The sequence below is a fragment of the Asterias amurensis genome, chromosome 10, assembly GCF_032118995.1.
Source record: "Asterias amurensis chromosome 10, ASM3211899v1".
NCBI lineage: Eukaryota > Metazoa > Echinodermata > Asteroidea > Forcipulatida > Asteriidae > Asterias > Asterias amurensis.
The window spans coordinates 4,038,719-4,064,145 of NC_092657.1; the positions used below are offsets into that span (position 1 = coordinate 4,038,719).

At 40.4% G+C, this 25,427-nt stretch overlaps 2 protein-coding genes across 3 annotated transcripts in view; both read right to left on the minus strand.

Moving 5' to 3' along the window:
- LOC139943100 (uncharacterized) overlaps positions 1-25,427 on the minus strand; it is a 130,157-nt gene that overhangs the window by 65,831 nt on the left and 38,899 nt on the right. The window lies entirely within an intron of this gene.
- Positions 1,185-25,427, minus strand: part of LOC139943102 (uncharacterized) — a 50,143-nt gene continuing 25,900 nt past the window's right edge. The window contains exons 3-4 of one of the 2 annotated variants that reach the window (XR_011786748.1): positions 3,447-5,588; positions 1,185-3,409 (exon numbers count right to left, since the gene is read on the minus strand). Coding sequence is in view for 1 of the 2 variants with exons in the window: in XM_071939919.1 (XP_071796020.1) it covers positions 4,974-5,516 (543 nt within the window). In the remaining variant the exon portion in view is untranslated. Of the gene's footprint in view, positions 5,589-25,427 lie in introns of both variants that reach the window. The other variant, XM_071939919.1, reaches the window with a different exon arrangement.

Below are 25,427 nucleotides of genomic sequence, written 5' to 3' on the forward strand. Positions count from 1 at the left end.
AAACAGTTTGGAAACCACTTTAGCAATAATAGCCCATAATTAAACATGAATAATATTTTGTTGATCTCCTTGCCCCGGTAGTCTTCCAACAAAATGTGATTTATTGCCCAACACTAAATTTGGTCTAGCTACAACCTTGTACACCACTGGCTAACTTTTTCAGTTCTGAACTGACTTTAGAGAAGTGATCTAAGATCACACCATGACATTACAACATGACGAAGTATATTCTTTAGATAATGAAGGGGCGACGCGTAACAGTTTCACGGGTGAGAGTCATTACTAATGAAAAAGTCTGAAACTTGGAAACAAATTCAAAGGTATGTTGAAATGATGCCATTTCTACCGTATGGTAACCCCTGGGGTTATAGATTGGAAACAGTATCCAAAGCACTAGAGAAGTAGACCTATGAGCAGGACTTCTTTATATGTGGGAAAAATACTGTCTGATTGTCTTCACCAAGCCGACATAAAAAGTCTGAATTCAGCCAAAAGTCTGAACAATCCCATCCCTGCAGTTTAAATATTTGATTGACCATAATGGCAATTCGCTTTGACAGACAACCACAACACCAAGGGGGAAATCTTTAAAGAATAAAGCATGACGCGTAACAATTTAATTTATTTGAAAGACAATGGAAACATCTTGGGGAAATCTATGAAGAATAACGAACGTTTGACGCGTAACAAATTTATTTATTTGAATGGCCGTAATGGCAACTCGCATGGACAGACAAAGACAACATCAAGGGACTTGCTAATGCGCCCCTGACGAGTCCATGCACTCGACCGTGTGGTAATGCAAACCGATGGAATGATATACAAGCTAGTCCGGAGCCAGATCAAAAATAATTAATTGGAATTTAATTGCGCTGTAAAAACAAAACCCGACCACTGCACTGTCAGGTTTCACACAAATTTATCGTAAAAGCTTTGTACTCACACTTATTTTGTTTACATTTCAAATCAACATTTATTGATATTTTGGTGAGCAAAAGGAGAAAAATAAACAAATTAGGTCAATAAAGTGAAAGACAGACGAGAACTGGTCGTTGAAAAAAAAATTCATGTAAACAAAGAATAAATAATGAAATGGAAATAATATATCGTATTGGACAAGAATAAAATGAAGTTGTACACAACAAATTTGTAGGATATTTCGAAAAAGAATTTTGACTGTTTATTACAATTGTCACTGCAAACAAAAGATCATAATCATTATCGTAAAACAACAATTTAAATAACCCTTTTACACAATAAACCAGTTGCATTGCTTTCAATAACAATAACGATATAAATCACGACACAACAAACTGTAAAATTCTGCTAAAAAAATAAATGAGTGTCTATGTAAACTATAGATTTCAGAGCCATCTTTTCAATATACTTTGGGGTTGCGCGTAATCATCGGCAACCTCGTTCCCACAGGTCAGTACGCATTATTATGCGTATACGAAAGCAGAGAGGGAAATGCAATGCGGCAAGATTGCCTTATAGCTGGGGACGAGAATATACAGGGCCCAATTTCATAAAGCATGTATTAAGCACGAAAACTTGCTAAGCGTAGACAACTTTTGTTAGCAAAATTAGGTCACCAGCCAATACACCATAATAGTTGATTGATGTGACTGGTGCCCCACTCATTTCTTGATTAGTAAATTAATTTGCTAAGCAGACGGTTCTGCTTAACTGCATCAATAAATTGGGACCAGCCCCTTTCTACTCGATTCCCACTTGCTTTACTTCTAAATTAGGAATTAGAACAAATAACAATTGTTATTAATGAAAACTTGAAGAAGGTGAGTTTAAGATATTTACAGAAATTATGTACAGGAAGTTGAATTTGTATCGCTGTTGTAAAATGGCACGTTGCTTTGTTAAGCGCTTAGGTTTTAAAAGCGTTACTTTGTTTTGATGTTTTAAAGTTAAATATAGTTATGCTCGGAAAGATAGGAAAGTAGAATTTAATTGTTTACGCAAACACCCTTCGAAATTGTAAGGGTTTGTGGGTAAACATTTATCACTGCCCATTATTTTGTCGAAGAATGGGAGACTTTTGGGACGCTTGGTGGCATCAGACTTACCAGGTAAAATCCATTGTTCTCGGTAATGTGCGCAGGCTCAGAACTACGTAAACAATGGAAATTTACCCGGTAAGTCACTGCTGCCACCTAGCGTTCCAAAGTCTCCCATTGTTTGGACTCAAGTCAACAAAATGGCAGACCGTGTATTCCGCTTGCTGTATACCAAGAGACACATTTTTGTATATTTAATTAAAGACGTACACTGGACACTATTGGTAATTGCAAAAGACTAGTCTTCACAGTTAGTGAAGACTAGTCTCAACATATGCACAAAATAACAAACCTGTACAAATTTGAGCTCAATCGGTCATCGAAGTTGCGAGATAATAATGAAAGAAAAAACACCCTTGTCAAACGAAGTTGTGTGCTTTCAGATGCTCGATTTCGAGACCTCAGATGCTCGATTTCGAGACCTCAAATTCTAAATCCGAGCTCTAGAAATTAAATTCGTGGAAAATTGCTGCTTTCTCGAAAACTACATTACTTCAGATGAAGACGTTTCCCACAATGTTTTATATTATAACACCACTTGCAAGTATTCTGCCTGCTCATTGGTTTAGAGCGCGTCACATGACATGTCTTAGTTTTGCTAGACGACGGCCGTGTGATAGTGCGTCGGTTTACCATGCGCTAGTCCGAAGACTAGCACACGGCGCCGTGCGCTAGTCCGACAGACTAGCACACGGCGTGCAGTACCCAGACGTCCGTTGCGTGTACGAGGATGATAAATTAATAGTCTGTAACCATTTCGGATTGCACGACACACTACATGCAACACAGTAAGTAAAAGTGTTTGCAATCTGTATTCGCGTCGTCCGTGGATTGTAGCATTCAGGTCTGTAACTTAATAATTATAGTACAGTATTTAGAAATGTTTGGGGTGTTATAAAACAAATATTGACTGCTTTTACTCGTGCAATGGTTAAAAACTATGACTCCCGAAGTGATCCCCGGAGCGTTCTATTTTCCCGAGGCGAATTTAACCATAGCACTCGAAGCAGTCAATATTTGTATACTATCAACCTCTCCCCTTTACTCGTTATCAAGAAATGTTTTATGCTAATAACTATTTTGAGTTATTAACAAAACACTGTACTATACGTGTGTTATAGCTTGAACAACTCCCTAAATTCCAAGCAGCAACACTGAAGGTAAAGTGCCCTTTTAAATCAAACTAATGACACATTTAATTAAACGTATGATGGATTTTACAGTTTTCATCTTAACGGAACGTTCTGGACCATCTAAGGGTTCTGAAGAGAGCTTCGCTATACTACGTATCCCTAATTCGATCAGATATAGCTTTGTTCGTAACTTTTCTAAACCTGCTTGGCTTATCATTTTGCACTCGAGTTTGATCACCAAAGGACTATTGTTAACCACAGTTTGACTATAGACCAATCCAGCGAAACAAAATTGGTAGCGTCCTCTATTGAAAATTACCAACTGCTGTACCGCAGCAAATGGCGCGCGGTGCTCAACACATGCGCGCCCTGTGCATGTCGGATTGGTCTATAAGTTAGGCCGAACTCTGGACCGTTTGGACTAATACGCATAGTCGACAATTTGGAACCAGCCTACAGGTTTTGGGGGGGGGGGGGGTTGGTGGTAGCAGCAGTCTAACCAGGCAAATGTTCATGAGCGAGTTCTGAGCATGCGCACTTTACCGAGAACAACCGTTTGCTGCCACCTAGCGTTATCCCATTGTGAAGAACTCCCTTCACGTTTCTTTGCATTGATTTCGATTTTCCAACCATTGTCGATCCACTGCAGGGTGAAGGCCTCACCATCAGCAATTGTCCCCATAATTTCTCTATTCTGTGATCGTTAACTGTCCCCTAGTATTGTTGCAGCTCTTCTCTACGTCTTTTTCTCTGGTGCCCTCCATTTTGTTTGATCCAATACGGCGTCCATGATTGATTGCTGAGCTCCGATTTGTATCTGTCTAGAGCATAGAGTTATATATAAGAACTAGAGGGCGCACGAGTGATACTTCGTGCACAAACGCCACGGGACCGCAAGATGACAAGCGCGTCATTCTGCACGCGCGTTGAATACGAAATACACGTTTGAGTTTTTTTTTATCCAACGCTCACGCGATGCTGTTTGTTCAACTTACAAAATGGCCGCACAAACACACGCTGTGGGATGCCAGTTTTGTCAACTTAGAAAATGGCCGCCTGCGCGCATGCCGGAGCGCGTATATAGGCCAGTGCGCCCTCTAGTTCTTATATATAACTCTATGGTCTAGAGCCGTGTCCTGCCCAGCTCCATTTTCTCCCCAGTTTTTCGTTTCTATGTCAGGAACTTTGAAGTGTTCCTCTGTCACTTGTTTGTTTTTCTGTTATTTTGTATAAATGTGATCTCATGTTGCAATATTTGATGCTACAGCACTTGGATGTGCGCATCTTGCCCGCCACAATCGCCGTCATGTCACATCCCATTTGATGAGATTGTACAGTATACATTATACTGTATACGCACAAGAACCAGAACCCGGACCCAATTTCATAGAGCTGCTTAGCACGAAAATTTGCTTAGCATGAAATTTCTTCCTTGAAAGAAAACAGGGCTACCAACCAAATTTCCATGTGATACCCAGGATAAGCAAATACCAGCTGAATACCAGTAACAAGCAATATGCAACGAGAAGAAATTTGGTTGGTAATCCTGTTTTTTTTTCAAAGAAGAAATTTCATGCTAAGCAATTTGTTGTGCTTAGCAGCTCTATGAAGTTGGGCCCAGGTGAAGTAGTAAAGTAACTTCTAGGCCAACTGGCCAACAATAGATAGCTGCGCTCAGAGAGCCTGAAGCATTTCCACGTTCATTATTCGGTTAAAAATCTAGACAAAACTTGCATATATTATTAATCGATCTCCTTTTCATCCCTCAGTTTTCTATAATAAAATCATTGGCCTGTTTCGGCTTCCGTCCATGGCGACCATTCCTCTTCATGTTCACGTACGTATAATTATCATACGACGGCGACGGGGGCGCTACACAGTCAAACTCGTCCTCATATTGGTCCTTCTCGTCCTTCACTAGATCAGACGAGTCGTCCTCGTCCCCGTCCACGATGCACTGAAGCTCTGAGGTCCGACTTCGTACCTGGAGCCTCTCCGAGGCAACGTCTTGCCTGCGCTGCTCGCGCAGCTCGGCCAACTCGACCTGCGCCCGTTTCAACTCTCGTCTGGTGCCCTTCACGAGGAAGTACAGGATCAGTATCATCATGAAAAGGGCCAAGACGGCGAACGTCACGAACCCAATGATCATCCCCTTCTGGAAGTTGTCCAGGCCCGAATGCGCGTTTGGATGGTGAGTCCCTGGGAACGAGGTTGGGGTCAGGCAGGACGCTACTGGTAACGTTATTGCAATGAGGAGTATATTGAGGAAGAGCCCCTGGCTGGAGGTTGTTTGCTGTAACGACGCCATGTTGAAATTCTGACCGGCAAGATGCTTGCACTTAAACTTGTCTTACTTGCACAGGAGATGTGACTTCACAACCTGCATGGAAATGAGTAAAAGAAACAAACAGATAATTGTTAACAGTTGATGGTTAACTTTTTTTTTTGCAATATATTGTTTTTCATTTGGGACCCTCTAAAGTGACTAGCACTAGTGATCCCATGCCTGTGTGCTTCGTTTAAAAACGGGCAAGGGCACCAAGGCAATTCTACTTGGTAAAGGGCACCACCCTTTATGAGGAAATTGTAATTTGTTACTTGAGCATTTCAAGGGCACCAAGGCAATGACCTGGGGTGGATTTCACAAAGGTAGTCCTAACTTAGGTCTAGTCCTATCTCTTAGCATTGCCTAGGACTAGTCCTAAGTTAGGACTACCTTTGTGAAATCCACCCCAGGGGACATGAGGCAAACACCTTCGTTGCCTTCGTGCCTGGTCTCCTGAGCTGAATAACACTCGTGCATCTTTTCGGCAACTCTGTTGCAGTGTAATCATGTGTACCTCAATCGAGATGTTAAAGGCAGTGGACACTATTGGTTAATACTCAACATAATTATTAGCATAAAACCTTACTTGGTAACGAGTAATGGGGAGATGTTGATAGTATAAAACATTGTGAGAAACGGCTCCCTCTGAAGTAACGTAGTTTTCGAGAAAGAAGTAATTTTCCACGAATTTGATTTCGAGACCTCAGATTTAAAATTTGAGGTCTCAAAATCAAGCATCTGAAAGCACACAACTTCTTGTGACAAGGGTGTTTTTTCTTTCATTATCATCTCGCAACTTCGATGACCTATTAAGCTCAAATGTTCACAGGTTTGTTATTTTATGCATACTATGTTGAGATACACCAAGTGAGAAGACTGGTCTTTGACAATTACCAATAGTGTCCAGCGTCTTATACAGCAAGTTTAAATTATAAAAGGGTTTGTCTCTGGAGTCACGATTCTGTTTTGCTTCGAGACAATTCCAGGGTTTTTAATTTACGATTAACATTCTGTCGACTCCGTGGTTGTCAAGCCATGATGGATAATAAACAAAACAAAATAGATGTGCCCGACAATTTATTCATTTATTTATTGCATTTCTGTACCCAGGGTATGCCCGCAAACAGTTTGATACTGCTGTCCATCGGGGGACAAACAAACATCAAACATTCTGCATCTAGTAATGACTATAAACACACATTGTAAATGCCATTAAAAAAATAACACAATAAAGGGATCAAGGAGACGAATAATTAAAATTTTATGCATAAGATATGTTAAAGAGCTACTTGGACGATAACAAATAAACACGTCACCAGACATACCGTCCCGTCAACATCTTATACAAAAAGTTTTATAAAGTACAAAAACAAAATCATGTTGACCTCAACTCAACTTTGCATTTCTTTGAGTTTCGCACAAAGCCCCTTGGCCTCATCATTCGTGGATGAATTCGTGTGACGTCATAGTTGGGAGTGATGTTTCATAAACCCCTGTGCGGTATGTACGCATTGCAATATAAATGGTAATTGTACTGTTATTCACCAAGACAAAGTCGAAACAAAATGCCGCAGAAAATGTAAGTGGTACCAGATCCTCGGAGAATCTTGCTTGATGTGTCAAGTCGCAGGAGGCAATTTACGCCTTGTTGACAAAACAGTGAATCCTCAGAAAGACAACAAATACGGAAATAATGTTCGATCCACTACGGGTAAGATTCACTAGAGAGAGCGAAACAAATGCTCCTGCATTTTTTTTTTGATCCAGTGATCCAGTCCTCACGAAAGAAAACAAGCCAACTCAAGATGTAACATCATGTTCGCTAGAATTGCGGATAATTAAGCCCGCAAGACCGAACTATACATTCCCAGTAGTTCCTTAACTCACGATTACATCCGAGAGCGCTATTGTTTGGGGATAAAGCATTTTACGCTCCTCGTCGCCATGAAAACCCCCGGGAACGATTGCGTTTTTGTGACTCGTGTCTAACGGGTAACTCGATCCCCCGAAGAAAGAAAATTGCTAGATTTTCTTAAGTGCAATAATGATACGGACTGACGGGGTGACCAAAATGCACGGGAATTTGCATTCGTTTTTCAACGACGGTGTAGTGAAAAATTCTAACTGCTAATCGTAGTCGTCGTAGACTTCATCATCATCATTCTAACACCATATTGGCCATGTTCCTGTATCCGACGACATCAATGGATGCTAATATTCACTGTACAAAGAGGAACCAGTCTTTTTTTCAAATCTCGGTTTGGTCACACTGCTTTGAAAACTAAGAAATAACCATGACCACCATCTTCGTCTTGTACCCCGTATCCAATAGCAGTAATAAATGTTAATCTTAATTGTTCGAAAAGAACCAGATTATTTTTGTCCTTCTACCTAGAATCAAGACCACCATCTTGGTCATGTACCCTGTATCCAACAGCATAATTATTGGATGTACATAATTAATTGCAAAAAAGGAACCAGACTGGTTGCCATTCTACCTAGAATCAAGACCACCATCTTGGTCATGTACCCTGTATCCAACAGCATAATGGATGCTAATATTAATTGTAAAAAAGAACCGGACTATTTGCCCTACCAACCTAGAATCAAAACCACCATCTTGGTCATGTTCCCTGTATCCAATAGCAGTATTGAATGCTACAACTCAGTGTACAGAAAGGAGCCAGATTACTTCTGCTTCCCACCTCAGTTTGGCTACATTCATTTGAATGGGGGAGGGGGGGGGGACTCAAAATGGCTACACCATGACAAAGGTCTATTCGGGACAATCAGACCTACTCAAGAATTTTCTTTGATCGACTTTGCATGGAGCTATAATGGCAAGTCATACACTTGCTACAAAATTGGTGATAAAAACATGTTGAGGTGTAATATTGCGGTTTAGGGTTTCAAATCGAAGCTGTAAACCTTGGGTTGTTTCTTTGCCAATTCCCCCGGGGGAAAAGCTCGGTTTCAGCGGGTAATATTTAGCGGCGAATCAAGTATCCGAAGTGAACACGACGCGGCGTGGAACTCAATCGGTCGGTGGTAATTTTTTGAAGGTGTGATGGGATTCATTTAAATGTTCTCGTTTCGAGAAACATATCGAATAGGAATGGTTCGTCGATGGTTTATCCTCATATTCCAAGATACACTCTATAAAGGGTTGACATGTATCATAGGTTGTGGAAGAGTGCATGGATTCAAATCCTTTCTCCTTAACATATAGTTTCAAGAAACATATCATATAAAGGGGTGGTACATCATCGGTGTTTGGAAGAGTACATTCATTCCAATCCTCTATAGTTTCAAGAAACATGTCATAAAGGGATGGTACAACATCAGTTTTGGGAAGAGTAAATTAATTCCAATCCTCTAGTATTCAAGAAACATATCATAAAGGGATGGTACATCATTGATTTTTGGAAGACAACATTAATTCCAATCCTCTAGTATTCAAGAAACATATCATAAAGGGATGGTACATCATTGATTTTTGGAAGAGTACATTAATGCCAATCCTCTAGTATTCAAGAAACATATCATATCATATTATGGATCGTGCAGCATTGGTGTTTGGATATAAGTAGCTGTTGCAAACTGCTTACCAAGCGAAAGGACATACAAATAATTATTAGAAGTTCAACAAATAGCTAATGACATGACATTTCGACCCTGGTAGCGGAGTCTTTCTCGAATGGGAGACTTTGGAACGCTAGGTGGCAGCAGACTTTCCAGGTAAATTTCCATAGTTCTGATCCTGCGCACATTACCGAGAACAATGGATTTTACCTGGTAATTCTGCTGCCACCAAGCGTCCCAAAAGTCTCCTATTGAATCTTTTTAAGAAAGCCACACTCCTGGCTATTGACGACCCCATCGGTTTAGGGTGACACGAGTCCAATCAGATTTTAGAATTATTACCTGTAATATCTTGGGAAATCAGCGAGAAATTTCCATCTATACTTCTTTCATAATGAAGTGAAATGTGCACAGGGAAAAGAATACCACTTTAGAGAATTGATTCTTAAATCACCTCAATATTCACGCTGCCTTTGGGATTCGAAGCAGACATGTCTGCGTAATATATAAAAATGAAAACTTGATATAATGCGGCTGGGCAGGATTGTGTTTTTGGTTTCTGGCTCTATTGTATAACGATTGAATTAATTAGATTTAATTTTAAATGAGAGAGGAGTGGGCTGGAAATTGGTCTGGACAAGGTGAATTAAAGATATGTCATATCTTTGATCACGGCCCTGACAAGAAATTATGTATTTTTTTATTTTATCCGAAAGACTATACTGTTATAAAGATGACAAATGGTGCTAATAAGTTGATGTTCCTGTTTTTGCCTTTTGCCATTTCTCTTTACGTAACGTTATATAGAAATAGTTGGTTGTACCAGTAATTTGTGTAAACTTCCTCCTCCAGGTGGGAAAAAATGATGCTAACAATATTGATATATGTTTTGCGATGAGACCGTTCTTGCGGAATGGCATGGACAATAGCTGACAATATTTCTCCTTATGATTAAAGGTACCCATATTGTACCATAACATAGCGAGGTAACTACTGACATTTTTTTTCTGCAAATAAAGATAGGCCTACCCATATTTGTACCAGACACACTTACAGGCAGTGGACACTATTGGTAATTAATCAAAATAATTATTAGCATAAAACCTTACTTGGTAACGAGTAATGGGGAGAGGTTGATGGTATAAAACATTGTGAGAAACGGCTCCCTCTGAAGTGACATAGTTTTCGAGAAAGAAGTAGTTTTCCACGAATTTGATTTCGAGAACACAGATTTAGAATTTGAGGTCTCGGAATCAACCATCTAAAAGCACACAACTTCGTGTGACAATGGTGTATTGTCTTTCATTATTATCTCGCAACTTCGACGACCAATTGAGCTCAAATTTTCACAGGTTTGTTATTTTATGCATATGTTGAGACACACAAAGTGAGAAGACTGGTATTTGACAATTACAAAATAATAGTGTTCATTGTCTTTAAAAAGTCAAGATTGTAATACAGTTAATAATTTATTGTACGTTATTGTGCCCTTATGAAAACAAAGTTTGAACCTAAAAAAAATCGTTATTCTTCAGTAAAAATTACAATTCTGCAATTCTTTTAATATATTTTTTACGTTGAAAAGCGCGTTCGACAAAGCAAATTCCAATTTGATGGGCAATGGACAATTAATTGAATTGAAATGGGAAAAAAATCATAAAGCACTTACAATTAATGATGACAAGGATAAAGCAATATTCTCATGTATAAATCTCTCATCATTACAAAAAGGAGATGGGACACAGCACAGTGACTCTATATAACAACATGCGAGCGTGTATTAGGCAGGTGCGCTCTTGATTGATTGACTATTATAATTATAGGCTTGCCATCATTACAGGAATATTGTACATAATTGAGATGCATGCTAATGACAGGAGTAGGCTCCAGGGAAATTAATGAAACACCGGACTACAAGATTGAACGGTTCGCAATTGCAGTCGAGAGTCAAGCATCATCTGAAATACGAAACATGAGGAACGGGACACAGTTTGCAAGAAACACTATTATGAAGGGATGATATAGGATTTAAGAAAAGTACATTCATTCCAATCCTCTAGTTTTCTAGAAACATATTTTGGAAGAGCACATTTCATTCCTATCTTATAGTTTTCAAGAAACATATCATAAAGCCATGGTACATCATTGGTTGTTGGAAGAGTACATTCATACCAATCCTCTAGTTTTCAAGAAACATATTTTGGAAGAAAGTTATATTTTCAAGAAACATCATCTTAAAGGGATGATACATCATCGTTTTTTGGAAGAGTACATTCATTCCAATCAATAGTTTTCAAGAAACATATCATGAAGGGATGATACATCATTGATTTTGGAAAAGTACATTTATTCCAATCCTCTAGTTTTCAAGAAATATATCACGAATGGATGGTATATCATTGGTTTATGGAAGAAGTAAATTCATTCAACTCCTCTGGTTTTCAAGAAACACATCATGAGTGGATGGTATTTCATTACAGGAATATTGTACACCATTGGTGCATGCATTAGACAGAAATAGGCTCAAGGGAAATTAATGCAGCAACGGACTGCGCGAATAATGGTTCGCGATTACAGTCGTGAGTCAAGCATAAAGATCACCCAAAATGGAAACATGTTTGAGTGGAAGACAGTTCAAGACCGACAGGAGCACACTCTACGGAGTTCTGGAAGTGTCAACTAACGTGTCTGATGTCATCATCATGTAATAAAATCTTAGGATCTCAACAAGTTGGGTGGCAATCGCGAAGCTCCGTATAGCTTAAAATCGAGACTAATTGATAACCCATGTAAATAGGTTTGGAGCTTTGCATGGTGAAATGAAATGAAATGGTGAGAATAACATAGGAACAAACTATAGACAGTAGTAAACTTGCGGGGACAACCATGTATTAAATCTCTTGATAGGGAGTGTTGGCTCTTAAAATAGCCGGTTTGCTACCATCCAGAGTGGATGCACCGATGGCGAAACTTTGTTTTGACAACAAGAGGGGACAGGGGGACAGGGAGACCGGGGAGGAAAGCATGGGCCCGGGGACTGTGAGGGGAAAACCGGTTTTGTTTTCATTGCATTGCTTATAGGGAAGAGAACAACGGGGCGAGGAATAAAACATGATTGACTGTAAAGTTCATCTCTAGAGACAAGATTCTGGGCCTCGTAGCTTACACAAACAACAAGTACTTTAGACTGAAAACTTGAGGGACACTGCGTAATATGCAGGCTAAAATGTACCTTCTCATCACTTTCCGTCTACAAGAATTTCGAAAGTTCTCCATCACAAAAAAAACGCCAGTCAAATTGAAGTATTATTTTAAGCGAACCAACATTGCACCGTTTGGCACATGGACAATTCAAAAATTCGCGCATTGTGTAATCGCATCATAATCCCACAGTAAATTAAGCCCCATTTCAAAAACAAATTCCCGGTGACAGCCATCCATTTACAATGTGGTCTGTGTGTCTCCTCTACATATACCTAATGTTTAAACAATGAACCTTTTAAAGGCCGTGGACACTATTGGTAATTACTCAAAATAATCATTAGCATAAAACCTTACTTTGTAATGAGTAATGGGAGCTGTTGATAGTATAAAACATTGTGAGAAACAGCTCCCTCTGAAGTAACGTAGTTTTCGAGAGAGAAGTAATTTTCCACGAATTTGATTTCGAGACCTCAGATTTAGAATTTTGAGGTCTCGAAATCAACCATCTGAAAGCACACAACTTCGTGTGACAAGGGTGTTTTCTTCTTTCATTATTATCTCGCAACTTTGATGACCGATTGAGCTTAAATTTTCATAGGTTTAGTATTTTATGCATATGTTGAGAAACTGTGAAGGCTAGTCTTTGACAATTACCAATAGTGTCCACTGCCTTTAAAATTGCCGGTTTGCTCTCATCCAAAGTGGATGCACCGATGGCGAAACTTTGTTTTGACAAGAGGGGACAGGGGGACAGGGAGACCGGGGAGGAAAGCATGGGCCCGGGGACTGTGAGGGGAAAACCGGTTTTGTTTACATTGCATTGCTTAGGGAAGAGAACAACGGGGCGAGGAATAAAACATGATTGACTGTAAAGTTTATCTCTAGAGACAAGATTCTGGGCCTCGTAGCTTACACAAACAACAAGTACTTTAGACTGAAAACTTGAGGGACACTGCGTAATATGCAGGCTAAAATGTACCTTCTCATCACTTTCCGTCTACAAGAATTTCGAAAGTTCTCCATCACAAAAAAACGCCAGTCAAATTGAAGTATTATTTTAAGCGAACCAACATTGCACCGTTTGGCACATGGACAATTCAAAAATTAGCGCGTTGTGTAATCGCATCATAATCCCACAGTAAATTAAACCCCATTTCAAAAACAAATTCCCGGTGACAGCCATCCATACAATGTGGTCAGTGTGTCTCCTCTACATATACCTAATGTTTAAACAATGAACCTTTTAAAGGCCGTGGACACTATTGGTAATTACTCAAAATAATCATTAGCATAAAACCTTACTTTGTTTTCGAGAGAGAAGTAATTTTCCACGAATTTGATTTCGAGACCTCAGATTTAGAATTTTGAGGTCTCGAAATCAACCATCTGAAAGCACACAACTTCCTGGGACAAGGGTGTTTTTTCTTTCATTATTATCTCGCAACTACGACGACCGATTGAGCTAAAAAAATTCACAGGTTTGTTATTTTATGCTTATGTTGAGATACACCAACTGTGAAGTCTAGTCTTTGACAATTACCAATAGTGTCCACTGCCTTTAAACTGCTTGTAAACATATAACATTGTTCTCTGTGTCTCCTATAATACATATACCTGCTGTAAAAACAATGAATCCTTTAACACGACCATCATGTGATAAAGTACTATAATAACAACCATTATTATCATTATAAACAAAGGTGTACAACAGCTGGATCGCTCGTCAATGACACCCTAACCAAATTATACACTACCACCAGACAGGTAAAACAGCACACTGCAATAAGGCTAAAGACAGGTAAAACAGCACACCGAGCATTGGCCCTTTCGAAACTACGGCTACGGCTTTGGTTTTCAGCTTCAGGCTCCGTCCTCTCGTCTGATACCCTGAGCGCGTACGCAAATCCCGCGCAACTTGTCAATACAACCGCGGGGCCAAACTAGCCTGAGCCGAATCTAGAGCCGAAGCCGTGGTTTCGAAAATGACCTATACCCGGCTGCTCCACTTCTCCAACAAACCATCGCTATCTTTACCAATGTAGATCAAAATCTAGAAAATCTAATAATAAACCCCGAACTCAATTTCATTCCACCGGGAACTTTCATCGGATCAAAAAAAAAAAAAAAAAAAAAAAAAAATAAGAGAGAAGATAAAAATTTTGACCGTAAAGCCCACAGGCAATGTACACCTTCTAGGCGACAATAACCCAATTTAATCAGAAACTGATCTCTCTGGCTGGTCTGGGTCCGGTGTTAAAGTAAGAGTAAGCTACCAGGGCCCAATTTCATAGCGCTGCTTACCGCCGAATTCTGCGCTTACGATCATGATTCCCCGCTTACGTGCAAGCGCCGGATTTCTGCGCTAGCCTTGTAAGCGTAGAATGCCTAGTAACGTGGAGTACGCACGCGCAGAAGCCCAAATTCGCCGCTAACCCGTGCAATACGCTTGCCGTAAGCACAGAATTCCCTGCTTCCGTAAGCGCCGATTCCGTGCTTACGGTAAGCAGAGCCATGAAACTGGGCCCTGTGCCGATTTTTTGCCTACTGTGCAATTTCTGTTTCATAGCGCTGCTAACCGTAAGCACACGAAAAGGGACGCTAACCTTCCGGTGCTTACCACACGAAAATAAATGACGTCACAATGCAAATCCACGGTAAACACGCACTATGGCCGCCAAATTTTTCAGCTAACCTGTGAAATACGCTAAGGCTTAAGCAAATTTGTTTGCTACAGTAAGCACGCAAATTTGCTTACCGCTAAGCAGCGCTATGAAATTGGGCCCAGTATACTTCATGCACCTTGTATCATTGTATACTCGCATAGCTTGTGCACAGACCATTGACTGTTGCAGGACGAACACATATAGAGCCAAGTCGGAACCCAATCTAGCCTGGGCCCAGTTTCATAGAGCTGCTAAGCACAAAAATTTGCTAAGCATGAAATTTCTTCCTTGATAAAAACAGGATTATCAACCAAATTTCCACGTGATTTTCAGGATACGCAAACAACAGCTGAAAACCACTAACAAGAAATATGCAACAAATGGAAATTTTGTTGGTAATCCTATTTTTATCCAGGAAGAAATTTCATGCTAAGCTAATTTGTGTGCTTAGCAGGTCTATGAAATTGGGCCCTGGTCGGACTCATGAAGGCCGGTGCGCACACATTGTTTCGTAAAAAACGTTACTGGGGTCGAGTTCACAAAGAGTTAGGACTAGACCTTAGTTAGGTCTAGTCCAATGGAGATATGCACAACTTAAGGCTAGTCCTAAGTTAGGCTATGGTTAGGACGAGAATCAACACTTCTCAAGTTGCCATTTTTTGGCTACTGTAAACAGTATCAAGCTACAGTACTTTAAAATGCTCACAATTTCTTCAATATCAGATGCAAATCATACGCTTACCAACGAGTGTTTATCCTGCCATGTTAGAATGTGTTCTTGCTCGACAGCAGAAAATAGTCAAGCAATATTCTCCTCTTCAGAAAAAAACCCCAAGTACTCATTATTGCGCGTTCGACAACTTTCCATTAAATTGAGCTTATCTCAAGTAGTTTAATGTGAAACGATCATTTATGCTTTAGGGGTCTGGTCACAGACTCATTATAATCGATCAACTCAAGCGTAGTGTAGCCTCATGCATCATTAAATGCCATGGGCATGATAATTACCAGACAAGCCAAGGCTATATTATAGCCTGAACATCTGACGCCACAATTCAAAAAACGCCAAAACTGGCCTTGAACGCATGCAAGATACCTTTGATCTCTCATCCATTTCTTCACAGAGATTCGCAGTCAATTCTCACATGCATGTAAGTCTACATAAGATGCGTATACATACAAAATATCCACCCTGCTGCGTGTTCAAGGCAAAGAAAACAAAAGGAAAGAAAACGGACAGAATAAAAAAATACCACGAAAACCTGTGACATAAGATATTTTTAGAATATAGATTTGAATTTTGTTCTCAAAAACTACTTTACTTCAGAGGGAGCCGTTTCTCACAATGTTTTTTTTATATTTTACTATCAACAGCTCTCCACTGCCCATTATCAAGTTAGTATTTATGCTAGCAATATTGAGCAATTGGAATAAGTGTCCAGTGTCTTCAGTATGCAACAAATTCGATCGAGGCTTAAAGGCAGTGGACACTATTGTTAATTACTCAAAATATTTATTAGCATAAAACCTTACTTGGTAACGAGTAATGGGGAGAGGTTGGTAGTATAAAACATTGTGAGAAACGGCTCCCTCTGAAGTGGAGAGAAAGAAGCAATATTCCACAAAAATTGGTTTCGAGACCTCAAGATTAGAATTTGAGGTCTCGAAATCAAGCATCAGAAAGCACACAACTTCGTGTGACAAGGGTGTTTTTTTCTTTCATTTATAGTTATCCGACGACCGATTGAGCTCAAATTTTCACAGGTTTGTTATTTTATGCATATGTTGATATACAGCAAGTGAGAAGACTGGTCTTTGACAATTTACCAATAGTGTCCACTGGCTTTAAACCAGGCTACATCCCGTCGTCCTCGATTAAGTTTGAAAAAAAGTGTTGATAAAAAGAGAGAGAGAAACCAAAAACATCAGAAGATCTTAATAACAACTTGAGAGAAACGCGGAAGAAGATTTTTTTCCGGTCACTGATGGGTTAATTTAGGTGATTGCATTAAGCCCGACGGCAGGGGACGAAAACGATCGTTGACGGGGATTCGATGTCGGTGTACGGGAAGGAAGAGACGGGGGAGATTGGCTTGGCTGTGTGGATGGATGCCCGGGCATCTTAACTGCGATGTTTTTCTATAACAGTGATGTTTTGTTTGGTTTATGAGATGATTAAGAGTGAAGTGAAGACCGCGAGTTGGTTGAGTAAAATTGGGGTGGTTGGATGAGGTTATAGGAAATGGCTTGGGTTGGATGGTACGATGCTCGGGAAGTGCCATCCATTGTTAAGCTTGGTTCATCCTGCGAATTCGAAAGAGCAGCAAATTCTGACGTCACATGGTTATTTATGCAGAGAATGGTTTGCAGGAGTTTATAGATTTGGCAAAAAATACTAGGCCCCCATTTACACAATGCAAGGCTTTGGTGATAGTTCAGCCCATTTCAACTGCTGCGAAACATTCGTTACGAATTTGTGCCGTCAAAATTCGCAGGAAGAGCTTTATGCTTTAGGCTGGTATCTGGCATAATTCACTAGCCTCAAATGAGTGTGGCGTCAAAATGTTCAGGCTATCTACCAATAGGCTCAGAGGACTATGGCAGGACAAGAGTGTGGATATAAAGGGATGGGTCAATGTGTGTTTTGAGACCCCTATTACCAAGTGGTGTTTCCCTTTGGCTGACAGAAAGCTAATTGGACGGGAGAAGAGATTGGGTTGAAATGGGGGTCAGGAGAATGGATGTGTAAAAGGAGTAGTAGGAAATAGGAAAGACAATGAAACAGGGTGAACCAATAGACTTGATTCAAGTCCCAGTCTCGTGCGGGAAGTCCTTAAGCATATACCCGCCGCCGTCAAAATTTAGCTATGTGGTCACGTGCGGAACAGGTTCAGGAATACAACAATAGTTTTCTGAGATTGGCACGGGATTGGGACTAGTTCAAGTCTAGGTGAGCCTTGATTTTGGTTCCATCAGCGAAGTGATCTTGTCCTTATTAGGTTGTTATTTTGTTGAAGGAAAGAAAATTGGGGTTGGGGGTGAGGTGAAAAAAATGGAGGCTGGGTTGGATAAATCTGGGAGATGAGCAAGAGTGTTGATACAGGGATGGGTCAGAGTGCATCTTGACACCCCTATTAGCGAATGGTGTTTTCTGTTGGTTGTTAGAAAGCGAATGGGGCGGGAGAAGAGATAGGGGTCGGGATAGGGGTGACGAGAAGATATGTGCAAGAGGAATAAATGGAGGGGTTTAGGACAGACAAGGATAAACAAAGGGATGGGCCAGAGTGAATCTTGACACCCCTATTAGCGAATGGTGTTTTCTTTTGGTTGTTAGAAAGCGAATGGGGCGGGAGAAGAGATAGGGGTCGGGATAGGGGTGACGAGAAGGGATGTGCAAGAGGAATAAATGTAGGGGTTTAGGACAGACAAGGATAAATAAAGGGATGGGCCAGAGTACATCTTGACACCCCTATTAGCGAATGGTGTTTTCTTTTGTTGTTAGAAAGCGAATGGGACGGGAGAAGAGATAGAGGACGGGATAGGGGTGACGAGAAGAGATGTGCAAGAGGAATAAATGGATGGGTACAATGATAAGTGACGAGCTGTACCTTGATCTGATTGTATTCCATTAGCGAAGTGTTTTGTCCTTCTTTGGTTGTTAGGAGAACGGAAGTGATGACAGCCAATTGGACGAGGACATGAAATTGGGGTGATAGGATAAGAAAAAAGAAATAGGGAAGATCGGAAGACAAGGGAGACATTTGAGGCAATGGAGAGGGGTTCCGAGAAGATGAGTTGGTCAAGCGCGTTCCTTTTTGGTCTCCCTTCAAGAGGTATGGTAGGCTATAAGATGCAAGAAGAATGCGTATGCGAGATCTTGTTGAACAGACATGGGTTTATTAAACCATGACATAGTTTTAAGGTAACGCGCCATGTCAACATGTTCTATAAAGACGAACAGAGTATACTGTTCGAAACGTCGAGACCCAACCGGCTCTTTTCCGAGCCAACACTCACCCTAAGAGATTTACACATGGTTGTACCCGCAAGTTTACTATTTATTTATAGTTACTTCTTATGTTCCATACACAGTTTTTAACATAAAAAAAAATCAACGGGTATTGAGCCCCCACTACCCAATTTCATAGAGCTGCTTACAGACAAATTTAAGCTTAGCAAAATAAAATTATGCTTACCAGACAGAGTTAGGTTACCAGCTAAAATATCATGTCACATGTACAATTTGCGACCGATATCCTGTTCAATATTGCTAGTAGGGATTTATGAACCAGTAAGCCTATATTCTGCTTAAGAAGCACGAAATTGGGCTCTCAATCATCAGACTATGAAACGAGGTAATTACTGTTCATAATGCAATAATACCCAGGTGTGGGTTGGGCGCCAGACGCGGAAAGGGATCTGTAATGGCTGTGGAAAGACAACTTTGATCAAATCTCTGTACTAATTTGGGGTAGTTTGTTGTTTCAGGAGAATCATAAGCAAACGTTGGGAAAAGTACTGAAAATTTCATAATTATATACACTAAGAATGGTCACAGGTACGGACCACTGAACTCAGAGCCGCAGCTACACTAATTCAAGCGGGGTACAATTTAAAAAGAAGACCACTGGTAAAAGCCAAGGTTTACTTGAGGTTGCAAAGACAATTTTTAACAACGCTCGATTCGAAAAGAAAATGGCGGGGAATGTATTTGTTAAAACCTCTCAATTTGAGTGGGTAGAGAATAAGAGGTTGAGAATGTTACACTCTAAGTTTGTTTGTTTTTAGACAACTTTTTGTTCGTTAAGTGGATTTTACAATCATTTACATATTGTTGCGTCTTATGGTTTATTTATTTATTTTGCTGTAGTTTGTTTATTTGTTTTATTTTGTTTGGCGGTTATCTCGATATGTGCCTAAGATACGCACGTAGTTTTGCATTGTGATGTTATATTTTTCTGGCCTTTACAGACCATCTTCCTTAACAAAATGCTCTTCTTACAGACAAAATAATAATAATATATTATTATTATCACCATTCCTGGGCCTGCTTTTATGGGGAATTCCACCTCAGTTCAAATTGAAACACAAGGCCATAATGCACCCTGTTAACACTCCCCTCTTGTGTATTCGTTCATTCGTACCCCGTTCATAGTTTTTAAGTGAATTATTCCGCGGGGGAGCAGCTTCGGGAAGTGACTGCTAGGCCGTCTGTCGGCTCCCAAGGACGGCGTGGCAAGACGATGCTCGACGCCTCCGAGGCGTATGTGCATTAGGGCAAACATTACAAATACTTCGCAGAGAGAGGAAGAAACTCTCATATGCCCTTTACGAAATCGAGGCTTCAGCTTTGGATTCGGCTTCAGGCTCCGTCCTCTCGTCTGAAGCCCCGAGTACAGAGCAAGCTAGTCGAACCATGGGACAAGGAATGTGGTTCTTGACATAAAACGGACAACGTACAACGTTCTATAATTATTACAATAACCCGATATCCGCCATCTTCAAAAATTTCAGTAATTCCAAGCAGATACTGTGTTCTAGATTCTTTACAAAACCGCATTCTTGCACTCGGTCAAATTCTTGCCCATAGTTATTGTCATAAACCTGGTATCCAACTCAGAACCATGTACAATATTTCCAAACAGAATATAACCAGTTGGCACTATAGACCTTATGCATTGACGTCATACAGCCGCCATCTTAGAGGGAAAACGGTGACAAAACAATCGAGACGCACGCGCAGCGCACAGTTTGGCCATTAAACAACCTTTTTACCTCTAGGTATATAAGGGCGCCCTACTGAAATGACGTCATGTGCATAAGGTCCGTCTTATCAAGTGTATCGGGGTACTGATCACTGTCAGCGTTTGAAAAACACATGTGCCCTCTTGCTTATTTGAACTAGTAGAGCTGACATGCACAAAAACCGCGTGCATTCGAAGATGATAAGAGGCAATGCAACTGCCTATAGCCGCTGACTAATTTATGTTTAAAGACAGTGGACACTATTGGTAACTGTCAAAGACCAGTCTTCTCACTTGGTATATCTTAACATATGCATAAAATAACCAACCTATGAAAATTTGAGCTCAATCGGTCATCGAAGTTGCGAGATAATAATGAAAGAATAAACACCCTTGTCGCACGAAGTTTTGTGCTTTCAGCTGCTTGATTTCGAGACCTCAAAATTCTAAATCTGAGGTCTTGAAATCAAATTCGTGGAAATTTACTTCTTTCTCGAACACTACTCCACTTCTGAGGGAGCCGTTTCTCACACTGTTTCATACTAACAACCTCTCCCCATTACTCGTTACCAAGTACAGTTTTATGCCAAAAATTATTTTGTGTAATTACCAATAGTGTCCACTGCCTTTAAGTGCAGGACATTGGCAAGTGCAGGACATTGGCAAGGCAGGGGACTGAGGACCGGGGGCAGGGGACCGGGGGTAGGGGACCGGGGGCAGGGGACCGGGGCAGGGGACCGGGGATATGGGGCAGCGGGCATGGGGACCGGGAGCAGTGCTGCTCCGAGCCCCACCGAAGACATTGCAACTGTTACCGGTGCTAAGAACCCAGGGGGTTGATTATACGAAACGTTCCAAGCCCCGACTGACGGTTTGTAACGTTCCTCAAGCAGTGCACAAACCGTCATCAGCGTGTATATGGCACAGGTCGCACGGGATCCTTGTGTGAATCCGCTTCCGCCGGTCGCCCGGGGTGATGTCTTCCCAGGCTCCTTCGACGAGGGTCGCTTCGACGAGGTCGCTCGCCCTTTTTCATCGGATACTTGGCATAGTTTCAGGGATATCAAAACTTCATTCCCGTCATGTTGGTTTTGTTGTACCCAATAATATGTATACATTATGCACGCTGCGTACAGATGACTTAAAATAAGGGAATCAATGTGTGGTGAAGATGTTTTCAACTAGTGGTTTAAACCTGCCTGGTGCTTGATAATTTTACCGAGACGAAGTCGAGGTAAATGTATCACAAACCAGGCCTCGGCGGGTTAAACCACTAGTTGAAAACCGATTCAACACACTTTGATTCCCATTCATAAATACCTTTTCGGTCAAAAAACATCAACACTTTTTGGTCAAAAGGTAAAATAAATGCAAACATTATAATTGTTCAATGATTTCTTTCAACACAACACCCCTCCAGCTATGAAATGGTAAGGCCCTCGGGTGAACAACTCCTTATAAGGCGATGCTGTGCGCGTCGCGCGTATCGCGTGATATGTGGCACTACTGTTTGAGCCGTTGCTTTCGACTAATGGGAATGAAGAAACTGTCTTATAAGCACAGGTGCAAGCTCGCGTATCACGCCCATGTTTCAACACGTTTTACTGGTGTTATATCATCCGTTCAAACAACCCCTCGTGATGCCCTCTCGACCAATCAGAATGGATAAACTGTCTTAGGTATTTATGAATGCAGCTTACAAACATCACCTCGGACCAATCAAAACACAGATATGGAAAGCTTCAATATGGGAGTCTGTAAAATGCAAGCAGTAAAATTACGAAGTCAGCAGTATTCGATATTACGAATACCGGAACAAATGAAAACCAGCGTCTTCGAATATAAGCGAATAATATGTAATGTCAGCAAATAAATTACTGTTATTCGATATTACGAATAATCGAAAAAGTCATGACATTGGAAAGCATTTTTCCAATCACTCGTTCTGTTCATGTACGGTATAACATGGCCTGACCATCCGACGTCACACTTCGAAGCTCGTGAATAACGCCACAGATCGGCCTCTATAGCCTACGAAAGATCCTGGCAGTCATGTGGCATGATGTACCGTTGATCTCTAAAATACATGAACGTTGCATCCAATGAAATCGCTGGTTCTGTAAGGCCACTACCTGTCCCATGGCACCAGTCTAGGTACAACGCTGTAAAACCTAAACACACCATAATAGACCTTCGTCATAATGCCTCCATTTTGGTCATGTTCCTCGTATCCAATAACACTAATGAATGCTAATAATCATTTTGCAATTAGGAACCAGACTGTGCTTCCAGCCTCGGTTTGGTATAACATTGGTAGCAATGAGAGAAATTCAAGATGGCTGCACCGTGATATTGGTATACAACACCCCGTGTATGCCAAAATGGTACTGCAATGACCTTAGCCGGACTAGGGCACGTATGCGACAATCTGGCGGGTATGGTTCGAGATATCAGGGTCTCAGACATAGATACAGTAGGATCAAACATACACATCTTCTAAGAAAACCAAGTCTGCAAACATTGTTCATCGAATTACTGTTAGACTTGTTGTCAAGTCGTGAAATATCTGTCGCGGTGATAGCGTTCCGACTCTCTCGGCGACACCGGTGATATTCTCGCGAGACGACTTGTCAAACAGTCTACTTTTCCCTGGCAAAGATCCAAAAAGCAAGGCAAAAGCAAACGTTATCGTTGAAAGTAATCTCAGAAAATGTCGAACCTATAATTCACACTCAGATTGAACATAAAATGTCTGCCATGCAGCTAGCCTTCATAGAGTCATATGGGTTTGTTTTAAAAGGAGACGCCAATAAAATAAAAATCTAACATGTGAGTGTGTGAAATATGTATATATATATATATATATATATATGTTATACATTCACCCATCACGCCTCTATGTCAGATAAAATGTTGCAGGGGTAAAGCATGTACAAACAAATAATTAACCAACAAACCAACAATCCAACAAACCAACAAAAAACCCAACGAACCAACAAACCAACAAACCAACGAAAAAAACACAAAAAACAACTACAAACCAAAAACCAAACCAACGAGCCAACGGACCAATGAACCAACGAACCCAAAAACCAACAAAAAAAACCAACGAATCAACAACCAACAAACGAACGGACCAACGAACCAACAAACAAACCAAAAGAACCAACACATCAACAAAAAATCAACGAACTAACGAACAACGAACCAACAAACCAACAAACAACATACCAATTAACCAACAAATCAACGAACCAACCAACAAACAAACAAACGAACAAACCAACTAACAAACAAACAAACAAACAAACAAGAGAAAATGAGAAAGCATCAACTGATTCAAACCGTAAGAGGACCGACATCACAATAACGACACATGTCAAGTGATGAACAAAATTCATTTCATCTCGACAATTGCATCATAAAACCCAGATGGAAACGATTTTCATCAAACGTTAGTACTTGCCCGAGGGGAAATGTTTATTTAAACACGCGTTTTAATTTCAAACAGTCTTGTATTGACATTTACAGAGTAAGTAATTTATCTCCCTTCCTCCTCCCTCGAGGTGGTTTGAAGTCGACTTAACATCTCGTCAACCTGTCACAGGCTAATGTCGTTTAAACTCTAGTTAATTGTGCTTGCTGTCTTTCTCTTTTTACAGTGGCGTGGGAGTGCCACTTTAAGAATTGTGGGCGAATACAAATTGTACAATTACATTACGTTTTAGTCTTTAAGCTTCCTGCTTAAGAAGTTGATAACAATGACATACAACCATTCTATGTTATGTTTCTTGAAAACTATGTTTCTTGAAAACTAGAGGATTGAAATGAGTGTACTCTTTAATTTTAAGCGGTCGTGTACTGACATTTTCAGAGGAAGTAATTTATCTCCCGAGTTCGTCTCCCCTTCCTTCTCCCTCGAGACGGTTTCAAGTCGATTTAACATCTCGTCAACCTGTCACACACTGATGTGTTTAAAGACACTGGACACTTAATTGTCAAAGACCAGTCTTCTCACTTGCTGTATCTCAACATACACATGAAATAACAAACCTGTGAAAATTTGAGCTCAATTGGTCATCGAAATTGCGAGATAATAATGATAGAAAAAAACACCTTGTCACACGAAGTTGTGTGCTTTCAGATACTTGATTTCGAGACCTCAAATTCTAAATCTGATGTCTCGAAATCAAATTCGCGGAAAATTACTTCTTTCTCAAAACTATGTTACTTCAGAGAGAGCCTTTTCTCATGTTTTATACTATCAACGGCTCTCCATTACTCGTTACCAAGTATGAATGTACTCTTCTAAAAACCAATGATGTATATAATATCATTCCTTTATGATATGTTTCTTGAAAACTAGAGGATTGGAAGGAATGTACTCTTCCAAAAAACACTGATGTAAATCACCCCTTTCTGATATGTTTCTTGATAACAACAAGAGGATTTGAATGAATGTACCATGTCCAAAGACCAACAATGTAGGCCTACGACCTTTTATGATGGACAACCTATTTGAAAAAGTCTGACGGATCTAACTTTCCAATTGAAAACTAGAGGATCGAAAAACAAATGTACAAAAATATGTTATTTTAAACTAAAACACCAACCAGACCTCATCCCTTTATTCGAGTTGCTGTAGATTAACGGAATTAAGGTATTCTTCTACATAAATCCTTCTTAAATTCTTGAAACCA